At 31.9% G+C, this 14183-nt stretch overlaps 1 protein-coding gene across 8 annotated transcripts in view; it reads left to right on the forward strand.

Moving 5' to 3' along the window:
• Nucleotides 1–14183, forward strand: part of LOC106880299 (uncharacterized) — a 73447-nt gene that overhangs the window by 23169 nt on the left and 36095 nt on the right. For all 8 annotated transcript variants that reach the window (XM_089351337.1, XM_089351342.1, XM_089351338.1 and 5 more), the window contains exons 2-8: nt 6429–6604; nt 6916–7136; nt 8016–8173; nt 10494–10582; nt 11248–11479; nt 11622–12057; nt 12502–12557. In XM_089351337.1, coding sequence (XP_089207463.1) covers nt 6429–6604; nt 6916–7136; nt 8016–8173; nt 10494–10582; nt 11248–11479; nt 11622–12057; nt 12502–12557 — 1368 coding nt within the window. The remainder of the gene's footprint in view (nt 1–6428; nt 6605–6915; nt 7137–8015; nt 8174–10493; nt 10583–11247; nt 11480–11621; nt 12058–12501; nt 12558–14183) is intronic.

Genomic DNA, 14183 nt, shown 5'->3' on the forward strand with positions numbered 1-14183 from the left:
ATGATTACAATTCCTGTGGAAAGTTATTAATTGTACAAAATTTCTTCAGTGAATTAATTGGATAATATTTTTCATGGATGTTTCTGAAAAATTGACTCACAACTGATTTCTTTGAATGTTTTCTAAGCCAGGATGAGTATTGGGTTCATCACTTTGAGCCAGATACAAAGAGATAATCCCTGCAGTGGAAACACCCCCTCCTCACCTACTCCAAGGAAAGCCATGGTCATTTTGTCTGCTGAGAAGGTGATGGTCTCAGTGTTTTAGAGTGCAAAAGGCATTGTGTTTATTGACTATCTTCAAAAGAGCCACCCATGCTAACTTGCTGAGGCAGTTACAAAAGGCTATCAAGATCAAATGCCCAGGAAAATTGACGAAAGGGATCTTGTTTCATCAGGACAGTGCTCCAGCACACAAATCTTACGTTTCAATGGCTGCTGTGCATAACTGTGGCTTTGAACTGGTTGATCACCCTCCCTTTTCTCAGTTTTTTTTTTATAACATTTATTACATGACCACAGAGTTCAGATGGTATTTTGATTGTATTTATTTTCTTATGAATCCAAGGAAAAGAAATTATTCTCAAGGACTATTTATATAAAGAAAATTGATATTGTGGTATAAGTTTTCAATTCTACATTCGCTTATCTAAAATTGCATCATGGCTACGTATTTGCTTTATTTGTCAAGTTACAGCAAAAGCAGCTTAGCATCCAAAGTAGAGGCCATCATGTTTTACTGTCTGAAACCACCTTTCTGCTAGTTCTTTGATCCCATGCTGATACCAGTTCTTGTCTTTCAAGATGAAAAACTCCTTCACTGAAGCTTCCACCCCCTCTTGGTTGATGAAGCATCATGTGCGCAGGAAGTGAGTCATGTTTTGGAACAAGTTATCCAAGTGAGTTAGGTCTGGACTTCGATTCCCTCAAGTTTTTGGAGTTTATTCCAGATCATTCAAGCTGTATGTGTTGACTTGCTGCAGAAGAGCTTGCTTTCTGTTAACCAATGCCAGGTATTTTTGCTGCGCAATGGCATACAGCTGTTCAGAATGTAGATTGACATTGTTGGTTTGACTGTCCAAAACAAACTTGTAGTGCATTATCCTCTCATAATTCCACTAGATGCAGAGCATCACCTTGTGTTTGAAACACCCATTGCTTGGCAACAGGTTCTAGAAGCTGGCCCTTGCTTAAGGATTGTGGGAAAATATCCACTTTTCATTGCACATTATTATCCTCTTAAGGAAACACAGATCATATAGGTTTTCTAGGAGTTCCTTGCAATCGTCCACCTGCCTCTATGTTGGGGTCAATTCATGAGACACAATTTGGCAACTCTGGATGCTTTTGCCAAAGTTGTGGAGATGATGAACCACACTGGACTGTGAGATGCCAAGCTCACCTGATACCCTCCAGGTGCTACCCACTGGATTTGCCTCTATGACTTGGTGTACAGCCTTGGAATCCATGGTTTTAGGCATACCTGATCTTGCCTGCTCATCGAGGTTCTTGCAACCGGAATGGGTGAAATTTCTCAAACCATTGTGTGTGTCTTTGGGTTTGCATCTCCTTTGTCTTGCTATAGCATGATTGCTGTAAAACAGCTGTTACCATCATACAAGCAGTGTCTTTCATTTGCAATCTTCTGTGAATACAAGTCTGGCCATGAGGAAATATTACCTTGCTTGGAAACAGGTGAGGGCTGGTGACAGGAATGGCATACAACTGTAGAAAATCTGCTTCAGCAAATTCCAGCTGACCTGTGCAAGCATAGAGATGTGATGGTAAGGTATAAATGTATGTGTGAAGGCGACGAGCTGGCAGAATTGCTAGCACACTGAGCAAAATGCTTAGTGGCATTTCATCTACCTTTATATTCTGTGTTAAATGCTGCTGGGGTTGACTTTGTCTTTCATCCTTTCAGGGTCAATAAAATAAGCACCAGCTGAGCACTGGAGTTGATGTAATCAACTTGTACCCTCCACAATGCTGACCTTGTGCCAAAATTTGAAACTGATATGTGTGGATGTATATATTTATATACATACATACACACATCTTGATAATTTTCAGTTCCATTTGGCTTTGGAGGTTTCTATTATTAGCTGATAGACAATTTGTGTGTGTGTGTATGTGTGTGTAAATGTTAACGAGCAAGCAAAATGCTCTTTCATGCTTTTTTCTTTTTACATTTTTTACAAATAAAAAGTTCATTTTGTATTGTCTTTGCTCACTCTATGATCATGATTTGATCTCAAGACAATGTGCTGAATTTCAGCACATTTTCTTTCTGTTCATTATTATGATATGCTGTTACAGATAATTCCTATTTGAACAATTTGGTTCCATAAGCAAGTAACTTATACTAACTCTACTCATTTAAATGTCTTCATAACTCTCCCTGAATATCTTGTAGCTTTTTACTTTATTTTCTTCCTTTCAACATGCATTAGCAAATTTCATTTTTATAAGTAACCTTGTGTGAAGAATTCTCGCTTCCTTATTTAGCAGCTTTTTATGACCCTTGAAAGTTTGTTTTGAACTTGGTTCTAGATCTTTTTTTTTTTTTTTTTAAGGAAGTGCACAGTCATATGAATTGACCATCAATATTTTATAAGTTCTTAGTTTGTCAACTAGGTTCCTTCTTTTGAACTCAGAAAAATCCTGATACATTTACTCTGATATTTTGCTTCACATATCAAGTTATTTTGCTTCACATATCGAGTTATTCTGCTTCACTCTCAGAAATGTAATTGGGTATCATAATTCTCAATACAACAATAAAAAACAAAATCCTCTGAAGCTAGATTTTTGTTGTTTGTACAAATGATATAAAAGAGCATAATTGCTTTGGAATTTCTCTCATATAAGTTTTGATAAATTTTGATTTGGTAGACTTTGTTGCTAGGATAAAAATATATTTAATAGCTTTTGTTGTATTATTTTGGACATTCTAAAATTAGTATTATTGTCTTTCTACAGAGCTCTATAGTGACACCAACTATTAGGTAACTGATTGTTTAAAAGCAAACTCCAGTAATGGTCTACATTCAATATATTACTGATATGTATGTAATCAACTTCACAAATTACCGTTGGTAAGATTTGAACTGAGAAAGTCAATAAGTAGTTTAATTATTTAATGTTGAGCTTTATACATATGAAATATGTTCAATAAGTAATGAAAATTTATGAATGGACATACGCTATTCTATGATTATATAAGGTAATCCTTATATACTCTTAGGAAATTTAAAGGATAACAAATAAAACAAAATTTCAGGAACAATGTAAAAATTCTTGTAAGGCCTGAATACAGGTTTAGGAGGCTAGAGATACGCATGATGCAAGAGTATTAGAAATGGAAGACGGTTTTTAAAATGTTCAAGGTCTTTGATGAGAAGATTTCAAGCTTAGAGAAAACTTTTATAAATAGCATTGCTTTTAAGAAAGCTAATAGTAGTTATTACAAACAATAGTATAGTTGAACTGAAGGTCAAAGCTATCATCTATTTCAATAGTTTTTTTTTCTTTTTTGCTCAAAGTTGTCTTAATTGAAATGTTAAAATGAGTTTGTTCTACCAGACTGTTGTAGCCCCACTAATCCTTTCACCACTTTAATTGTGAAAGGATTGATGGGCATCTAATGATTGGAATGATCTGTTCTTGATCACTTCAATGAAGCTGATTCCAAGAGAGAGGGAAAACACCCATTGAACTTGACTAGTACATTATTTTACAACCTTGAAGGGATGAAAGATAAAATCAGTTTGGCAGTATTTGGACTTTGAAGGCATAGAGTGCCAGAATAAATACATTTTACCCAATGTTCTAAGAACTCTGCCAATACAAATTCACTGCTTGCACCATAAAAGTTAGGAAAAACACTCTTATAGTAGGCTGTTTTGGTTTCCATAAAGTGGAGTTTAGGGGTTTAGGAATTAGAAAATAATTGCCATAATAATAACAATGTTCTACATTTGTTTCCTGATAATTGTGAGAATAGATTAGTTGCTTTACATTCATCTAGTTCAGCATGTCACTTGCTTCAGTGGCATATACACTTGCATCAAAATACATAATGAAATCTATTTGTAGTTCATTTTGCTTCACTCCCTTTAAAAAGAAAATAAACCTTTAAAGGAGCTTCTCCTGAACAAAATACTGCAGCTTTGCAAAATACTGCACATATTACTAATACATACAGTAAGTGTGTGTGTGTAATCATTGCCATTTTATGTCCATTTTCCATGTTGGCATTGATTAGATGGTTTGACAGAAGCTGGCAAGCCAGAGGACTCTGCCAAGCTCTAAAGTCTGCATTGGCATAGTTTCTATGACTGGGTGCCTTTTATATGGCACCAACATCAGTGAAGTCATTAAGCAATGTGACTCACCAGTCAAGAGTCCTTCAAGGGGTTGGATATATTGTGTGTATGTGTGTGTACATATATATCTGTAAGGTGGTTGGTGTTAGGAAGGGCATCCAACCATAAAAACCCTGCCAAAACAGTGAAGCCTGGTTTTATGCTTAGCCAGCCCCTGTTAAACTGTCCAACCCGTGCCAGCATGGAAAGCAGATGTTAAATGATGATGCGTACACACACGCGCTTGTACATGTTTGTGTGCTTGTATGTATATAGTGAGAGAGAAGAAGATAAGAATGTGTTGAGATGTTGGAAAAGATATTGGAAGAGAGGCAGTGGTAGTCAAAGACTGAAAGCAGCAAGAGCTTCGCAACCACCACCACTGCTCTTATTTTAGTGTTCTTTTTGCCATGCTTGTATGAGAGTGGGTTTTCTCTAACACTACATGCTGCAAACCTAGCAATTCTTTGTCATCGTTTTTGTTAGGCCTAGCATCTTGAGATCAGTCTTTATTACTTCATCCCATGGCTCTCTAAGTTTTTCTTTTTCATAGATTCCATCCACTTTCAGTGCTCATCACTTTACACAGCTGTCATTATCAATATTCATCACATGCTTATACCAATGTAGTCTTCTCTCTTGCATGCTGCATCTAATTCATTTTATAATCATCATTTTTCTCTGCTCATCTATAATCCATCATTACATTTCTTTCCTTTTCTGTTTAACATAACTTAGTCTTGGGTAAATCTATTTTAAGCTCCTTCAGTTCTAGCTTTTGTTCCATGTCTAGAATTTCTTCTCTAAATTGTCCACAGATTCTGCTGTAAGAACAGGGTTATCAGCATAGGAGAGTTCCCACTGGCAACTAGTCATAAACTCCTTTATTATAATAAACAGAAGTGGGCTGAGGACTGAGCCCTTGTAGATCCTTACTTTCATGCTAAATTCTTCACTGAACTTGCTCACTCTTTCTTGGCTGATTGCATCTGTATGCAGCTTGTATAACTCTTCACAAACTTTAACGTTATTGTTGGATTGATGGAACCTGTCAGTTTGCAGTGCATGTACTTGTTAGGCAGGAAACTTTTGATCCAAGTGCTTAATGATGGATAGAGCTCATGGTTGGACAAAGTAGCTAGATGGTTATCAAGCTAGGTATGATTGCCTTTACTGATATCACATAGAATAGCATTAATTTTGATTAGTTTTCAAGCAGAACATTGTATCCATCCATCCATCTTCTCTGTCTGCTATTCCTGGGAGGGGGGATCATGGGGGTAGAGTTCTCAGACACCTCCTCTACAAGGCCCTATCATTAGACTTTCCCTCTGGATTCTCAACTATAACCAACTGAGACTATGGATATTATTCAATCATCTCGTTTTTGGTCTACCACTAAGTGTCTTGCCAGTTGAAGAATCCTGCCACATTGGAATTACATATCCATAGTAACCTCTCAATGTAGAGAAATTGTGGCTTGACCTGGAGAAACTTCCGGATTTCTGAGCAACTTGAGATGGTTTCCTTACGTAAAGTACTGGAGTAAATGTTTCACAGTATTTACTTTTGGCCCTCTATATTCTTCTTTAAAATGTTACTGGGACTACTCTTGTTTTTCATCTCTTTGAAGTATCTCTTAGGATATTCTTCACTCGTTTAGAATCTATACTGCTATTGATTCAATTGTCTATAAATTCTCATTTTCAAATATGCAGCTTTGTGCTAATGATTAACTCGTTTTGATTATATATCAGAATATATTTTCATTTTATAATTTGAAAATAGTTCTCAATTTTACAATATTTTATTTTTTGTGAGCTTTACTCAGATCTTATTGACTGCAAATAATTTAAGAACATATCATCTTTTATTTTGTTCTGTTTTTAAGAAAGCCTTTAACAATTATAACTTATTTCAATAGTTGTTGACTTTGAAAATAGTTTTCATTTATAACTTGCTCTTGTTTATGATTTTTTGTAGCTTTTAATACAATGTATTTATGTTGGTACAGTGGTTGAGTCATTGCAATTTAATGTTATTAAATTTTTCTTCTATTTAGGATAAAAAATGGAATAAAAGTGAAAAACAACGTTTCCGAGAAGAAGCAGAAATGTTAAAAGACCTACAACATCCAAATATTGTACGGTTTTATGATTCATGGGAAGAAACCAATACCCGAGGTCGAAAAATAATTATTCTAGTAACTGAACTGATGACTTCTGGGACACTGAAAACGTAAGTTTTTCTTTATAGTAACATATAACCAACTGCACACCCCAAAACTACCTAAACATCTGTACCTCCCAGTAAGACTAACAATCCCTATAGCATACATAGAACTGTATATAATAAACGAACAGCATCTTTAAAAATTTTTACACCAACACCTACAATTCTATAAACCTAGAAGTTAAGACATTACTGCTGAACTTGGAATTGCATACACACACACACACACACACACACACACACACACACACACACACACACACACACACACACACACACACCAGCTATGAGTATTTTTTTTCTTTTTCTATTTCTAGATACATCAAAAGGTTTAAAAAAATAAACATCAAAGTATTAAAGAACTGGTGTCGACAAATTCTTAAAGGACTTCTGTTTCTTCATACTAGAACACCTCCTGTGATTCACCGTGATCTTAAATGTGATAACATATTCATAACAGGAACAACTGGATCTGTGAAAATAGGAGATTTAGGATTAGCCACATTGAAAAATAAGTCCTTTGCTAAGAGTGTTATAGGTATGTATTTTATGCTAATTATATATTTATATATCTATATGTATATATAGATATATACAATATATATACATATATGGAGATATACTTTGTATTCATTTTGGAATTTAATAATTTGCCTTTCAGAATTTCCTTCACCATCAATTTGATTGTATTGTTATTATTTGTTTCATTTGAAAAATGCTAAACTATTTCAATTTTTTTAGAACTTTAGTGTGCACATTGCTTGTGATCAGCAGAAATTTTATCTTCAGTTTTTTTTTTTTTTTAATTGGTGTATTTTTCTTCAGTGGTAATTGTTATGGTTGCTTCAGACTAATGGTTTCGTTTTGAATATTATAAACAATATTTATAGCTATCAATTTTTAACGTTGTATTACATTGGATCTAGAATTGTATTTTTTTTTTTTAATATCAAATTCTCTCAAACTGAACATCAATTCATTTGTTGTTGCCATCACAAGCCCTGTGTCATGCTGCTTAGTTTAGTTGAAAGGTTCCTGCCTGCAGTTATCAAGGGTGAGTTAAAAACCTATTGTTTCCCCATATATACATTTGTAAGATTTTTTTTTTTCACTTTAAAATTTTTTTTTTTTTTTACAGTTATTAATACACTTGTATTAATATTATTTTGTGGCTGTAATTATGCAGTTCTTTCTGTTTTGAAACAGATTTTCCCGTTAAATTGATTGTTACAGTAGGTGATACAAGAAGGTAAGACGTGGGGGTCATTCTTAGCTCTTGATTTTGCGCTAGTTTATTCTAGGACGCTGGACTCCTGGTGATTGCACTTGTACTAATGACCTTGTATTCCCTCACGGTCTTTCCCTTTCTAGACTGCCGAGACAACATACAAAGACATCATCTTTGTATACTTTTAAGGTACACCTGAGTTCATGGCGCCCGAGATGTATGAAGAGCACTATGACGAATCCGTGGATGTGTACGCGTTTGGAATGTGCATGCTAGAGATGGCCACGTCAGAATACCCTTACAAAGAATGTTCGAATGCTGCGCAGATCTACAAGAGAGTCACCAGTGTGAGTTACATATTTTAAGTATATTTTTTATAGCATTTCCTAAATGAGAATTTCTGACAGTGGGAAGGTATCTTCTGTTTAATGAACACCAGTTATCTTTTTTAGTTTTATTGTTGTAGTTTAGGGTCATACTGTCAACATAGTTAAGAAATTGTTGAATATATCAACAAAGTGGGAATTCTGTTTGCTTTTATCTTACACATTTTTTGTAGTTTCATTCTTAAAGAGAAAAGTGTTGTTTTCTTACTTAAGCCATTTATAAGTTTCTAAGAAATTGCCTCAGTATTGTGAATATTTGAAAGGATCAGGAATGCTTGATGTTGCCCTCTTAATTTCGAGCTCTTGTTAAGTATACAGTTCTTTAAATTACTAATGGAATAATTCCTGATGTTAATGTTATTGATTGAATTTTTTCTGTGGTCGTTACATCAAAATATTGATGCATGAAAAAAAATAACAAACTACTACAATCTGTTAATTCCTCTAAATATTTGAGTTTGAACCTTATGTAATCCAATTTCTTTATCTACTTTTGATATTTGGCCATCTTTGCTGCTGTATTTATTGTAAGAAAGGAGTTGCATTACATTAATCATTCTCAGAATTATTTCTTTGGCAGATTAGGTAACTGAATACAATTTCCATGATTGGTATCTTCATCCAAGTGTCTCCCGAGTATCAGTTGGTAACCAAATATTGTAAGATTGGGAGATAATTCCATGATCCCATTTGAGATAATTCTCAAAAAAAAAAAAAAAAGAAAAAAGCTTTATTATATAAAAGCAAAGTTTTTTGATCAATATTTATGAAAAACAATTACATATAGTAATTAAAATTTCCATATCAATTTGAAATGCCCTGAATGCAATAGTAAAATTTTCTTTCCCTCTTTTTTTTTAAGCTTAATTTTTTTACAAATAGTTTTAAGTTAGCTATTCTTATGTCTTAGCATTGAAAAGAAATTATACCTTGTAGCTTTTATTTGATTTTGATAAATCAGTCTAATCAGATAAGCTATATTGTTTGTTTAAAAAATGAGAAAAGAAAAATGGTTTTTCAATACCATATCTAGTGTTTTGATATGTAACTTTTTTTGTAGTACTCAGATTTGTATTTTCATATTAAACTACATCATATACTAATTATTTTGCAGTTATTTTCATTTTCTCTTGTCACAGAACTGCTGATGGCAGAACCGTCTATATTTTTATTTTCTTTTGTTTAATTCCAAATTTTTCTTTTGCAAACATTTCATTTTCAAATACAAGTGAAATGATTTCATCAAGGTGACCAAAAACATTCTACTTAGTTTTCTTTTCTGTTTTTTCTTTTCTTTTTTCCTTTTTTGTAATTTCTCTGTCAAGTAACATTATTTTTAAAAATTCTGTGTGAGGTAACATTATTTTAAAATGTTTTAAGAAATGAAACTTTCTAAATAAATTTGTCTTCATATGTAAAATAACTGAATGATTCCTCAGTAAGTATTGAATACAAGTAGTAAATTGAATACATTCGGGATTAATAATGTTGTGGAAATTACTTTAGATTCAACGCTTAGATAGTCATTAATAATTTATGAACAAGTGAAAAAACAGCTTTCAGGGAAATATAATCGATCCCCCTTGCTAGACAACTGGTTTGTCTTTGTTGTAATGTTTTTTTTTATTCACTGTCAGCCATAAAATTCAACATTCTTGACAAGATAAAGAACCCTAATGCTTATTTGAACTTAGTTATTAAATATAGTTATTCTCAAAAAAAAAAAAAAAAAAAAAAAGCTTTATTTTATAAAGCAAATCCTTTTTGATGAACATTGATGAAAAACAATTGTATACAAGCAATATAATTTTCCATATCCATTTGCAAAGTTCTGAATGTAAAAGTAATATTTCCTTACATTTACTCAAAAATTGCATTAAAAGAAATTTCTTAAATAATTTTAGTTAAATATTCTTGTCTTGATATTAAGGGAAATTATTACTTTGCAGCTATTATTTGATTTGATAAACCATCGAATTAAATAAAACATGTTATTTAAAAAATAAAAAGGGTAATTATATAAAAAAAATTTTTTTTTTTTTGAGAATTTCTTGTTAAATAATATTGTTGAATTATTTTAGATGTTTTTGAATATATTTCAGATTTTGGCTTAAAGAATTCTGTCAGTTGCTAAAAGTTGGTTTGTATGTTACTAGCCATTAATTTGAAATGGCATCAGTATATGTTTATTTGGGCTGTTTATTTTTTTGTATACACATTTTCGTGATAATGTATTTAAAGTTTTGGATAAAGTTTGACCTTATATTTTCTTTTTAAATAGGGGATTAGACCAGAGGCTATAGAAAAGGTAGAAAATGAAGAGATCAAGGAAATTATTGAACGTTCAATACAAACAAAAAAAGATGATAGGTATAAATGTATTTTTGTCGACAGTTTTATATTAGAAACCAGTTCTTGATATTTTATTATTTTTTTTCTTAATCAGTTTGTTCAAATTTATTGATCATTTTCTTCTACCATCACTTTATATCCATCATTTCCATGCTGGCATGAGATAGGCAGGCCTTGTCATGTCTCTTCAATTATTGCAATCCTTGGTATGTGACATGCACAACAACAGTAAACTTGTCAACTTTTTTTTTGTTTTGTTTTGTTTTGTTATATGTGTATGCCTCATTCTGTATTTTAAATAATATCCAGATGTGTGAAAGTGTTTCTAAATATCTTTTTTCTGAAAGACATTTGCAGAAATATTTTTGATGTTAGACTTTTAGCTGAATTCTATAAAACAAATTCCAGTTTTTGTGTGCTTCACAAATTTGCTTATATTTTTCTCTTTATTTAAAAAAAATGGTCAACACAAGAATAATTATGTTCTTTTGCATTAAATGAAGCAAAAATGTGATCTTTAATAAAAAAAATTTCACTTTACGCTGTATGCATTTAGAACATGTTAAATGTGATAGAGCAATCTAATCCAAGCCAGTATGGAAAATAGATTATTAAACAGAATATTTTGTATAGTAAACTTATTTCATAATGGTTTTTTAACTTTTTTTTTATCATTCTACTAGATATATGGTAAAAGAATTATTGCAGCTGAACTTCTTCTTAGAAGACACTGGTTTGAAAGTAGAGCTGGTTTCGTGGCATGATGAAAATGATGTGGACAAAAGCCAAATTATTCAACTCCGCTTAAGAGTGGTGGACCCCAAGAAGCGAAAAGATAAACATAAAGAAAATGAAGCTATCCAGTTTGGCTTTGATTTAAAGAAAGATAGTCCTGAAGATGTAGCAAGAGAAATGGTAAAACTTTTCAAGCTTATTTTAAAAAATAAATGAACATATTTTGCATTTTACTTGTGTATGTATGTATATATATATATATATATATATATATATATATATATAAAGCATAATTAATTTTACTGACATGTTTATTCTAAAGGTGAAATCAGGATTTTTACAAGAGGAAGAAATTAGAATAGTAGGTAAACAAATTCGAGACCGAATTTCTCAAGCTCGGCGTGATAATGAACGCAAGGCTGCTGAAGCCCAACAGAAGGCATCAGATGTTCCAAGCGGCCAAGATGGACAACCATCAACTTCTACATCCCAAACTCCAAATATTCAGACCTCTCAAACACAATTACCTCTACAACCACAACAGATGGCCACACCTCATCAGTCACAGGGTCTGCCAACATCGCAACCACCGTCTACTTCACAACCACCTCAGCAACCTACTGCTACTATAACAACAACAGCTACTACTACTACTACGTGTGCTACTACTACCACTACTACCACCACCACCACTACTACTGGGACCACAGAGGGACATCAAGGTAACTTAGGCTCCCAGACAGAACATCCCACAGCTGGTAATTTTTATCCTTTATACATAACGTGTATATTTATATGCGCTGTCATCTCTAGTTATTTTTGAACAGTTGAGAACCTTTGATGAATCACTTAAAATGTGAGAGAACCAGTTACAAAACGAACTCAGTTCATTGTCATGTTAACATTGATTTTTAACATTAATATTCTTTTAATTTCAATAATTAATATACTTTTCAAAATTAAAAAGAAAAATTTCATTTTTAATAAAAATTGTACATATTTTTCTTTAAATCTTTCTGTATTCTATCCAATTTGTACCACCAAAAACAATTTTTATCCAAATCAGTGGATTATTGTGATTCTAAAAGATTTTCTTAATACTGTAACCAACACTGCATTATATTTTATCAGCATTTCATGATTTTTTTTAAGAAGCCAGTTTCCTTGCATTTTATGAATTTATCAAACACATTTTATTTTAGTGAATGAATCTTCACATCAGCTTAATGAACCTATTGGACTAGCTCCTTCTCATAAGGTAAGTTTATTACTATGGTAACAAAACACCTTCATTTTTAAGTATTTGCATTGAAAATCTCAGATGACAAATATTATGTAAAATTTTCTTAAAATCCAATGCAGCTGAATTTTAAAAGTGTATTATTAATATTTAAAGTTTAATAATCTATGTATCTCTTAAAAAATCAAATTATTCATAAATTTTAAAAAGTCCTGATATTTGAAATATTTCTTATATTATAGAATTTTTAACATTTAAATTCCATTTTATGTATCTATAGACACATCGCTTATCAAGGAAAATATTCTGAATCTCTTTCTTTCAAAGCCTCAGTGTTAGATGTCCTTTTATCCTGTTACAACTCTTGTTGGTTAATTCTATACATTAAAGAATAATTAAATTGAATCTTTTATTTGTTAAAAAATAAAGGAAATTCTATTGTTTGCCTTCAAATTAAACATTTGAAATGAAGTTATATTATAAAATACTTATGTTTTATGGAATGTGTGTGTCTGTGAAAGAGGTTTGATTTCCTCCAATTTTTACCCAAAACGGGTTATACATAAGCATAAATTGCTTACAGGTTTCCACATATGTAGGTTTAAATGCCATCACCTGTTTAAAGCTTTTTCTAATTAGTTGAACGGATGGATTATATTTACATTGGGAACTGTTGTTCTGAAATCAGTTTCCAACAAATTTTTTTTTTTCCCATGCATCTTTGTTTAAACAAACACTTGATTTAGTTGGCTATTAGCTGCTGCTAAATTAGGGTCTTCATTATTACAAACAATTTGGTATCTTAGCTTTTCAAACTTTGATCACTCTTGTAGCAGCCATTTTCAAGGAACATTTATGTAACAAACAATCTTGTGTGAATAAAAGAAATCAGTCTATCAGCAAAAATTGTTTAGTAAATTTGCATATTTACTAAATTATTTTTAGTTAGTATTCTTATCTTTATGAGACAAGAATACTGGCGTTTTGGGCACAGCCCTTTATTTGGAGAGAAATTTTTAATGATTATGGTAGCATTGTGTGCTATCGTTAACAATTGTGTGCTCTTAACTAAATTTTCATAAAAGAAAAAATAAATTTTAGCTATACTTCTATAAGTATATTTCTGTGCAAATTGTAAGTTATTCATTAGTAAATGCTTTCCTGGCTGAATTTTCAGCAGTTATTTCATTATTTATTATATGTATGTATGATAAAATTGTACTACCCAGACAAAATTGTTTCACAAAGTGTTAATTATGGAATCAGTTTCCTTATTTGACCATATGAAGCCAACTGTGCAGAAAAGACACAATATCAGCTGCCTTTATTGTGGTTAGAAGCTATTGAACTATTAATTTTATATGGTTTGAAAATTAATGTTTCATTGTTCCTTAAGTAACTTACTGATTGGTTTCCAGTATGGTATTGGGTGTCATTAACTTAATGTTTGTTCACTTAAATACTGCTATATTGTGCTATTCTATTTTCACCAACCAATAAAACAACAAAAATCAAAATTCTTGATATGGGGATTTTTTTTTCTTTTATGATTTTGATAAAATGTTTTTGTATAAATTGTGAAATTGAGGAAAAAGTAATTTTTTACAAACTAGGGTTATCTTTCTTTAAAAGATCCACTCAATA

This window comes from Octopus bimaculoides, chromosome 4 (assembly GCF_046866305.1).
Source record: "Octopus bimaculoides isolate indiv1 chromosome 4, ASM4686630v1, whole genome shotgun sequence".
Lineage (NCBI taxonomy): Eukaryota > Metazoa > Mollusca > Cephalopoda > Octopoda > Octopodidae > Octopus > Octopus bimaculoides.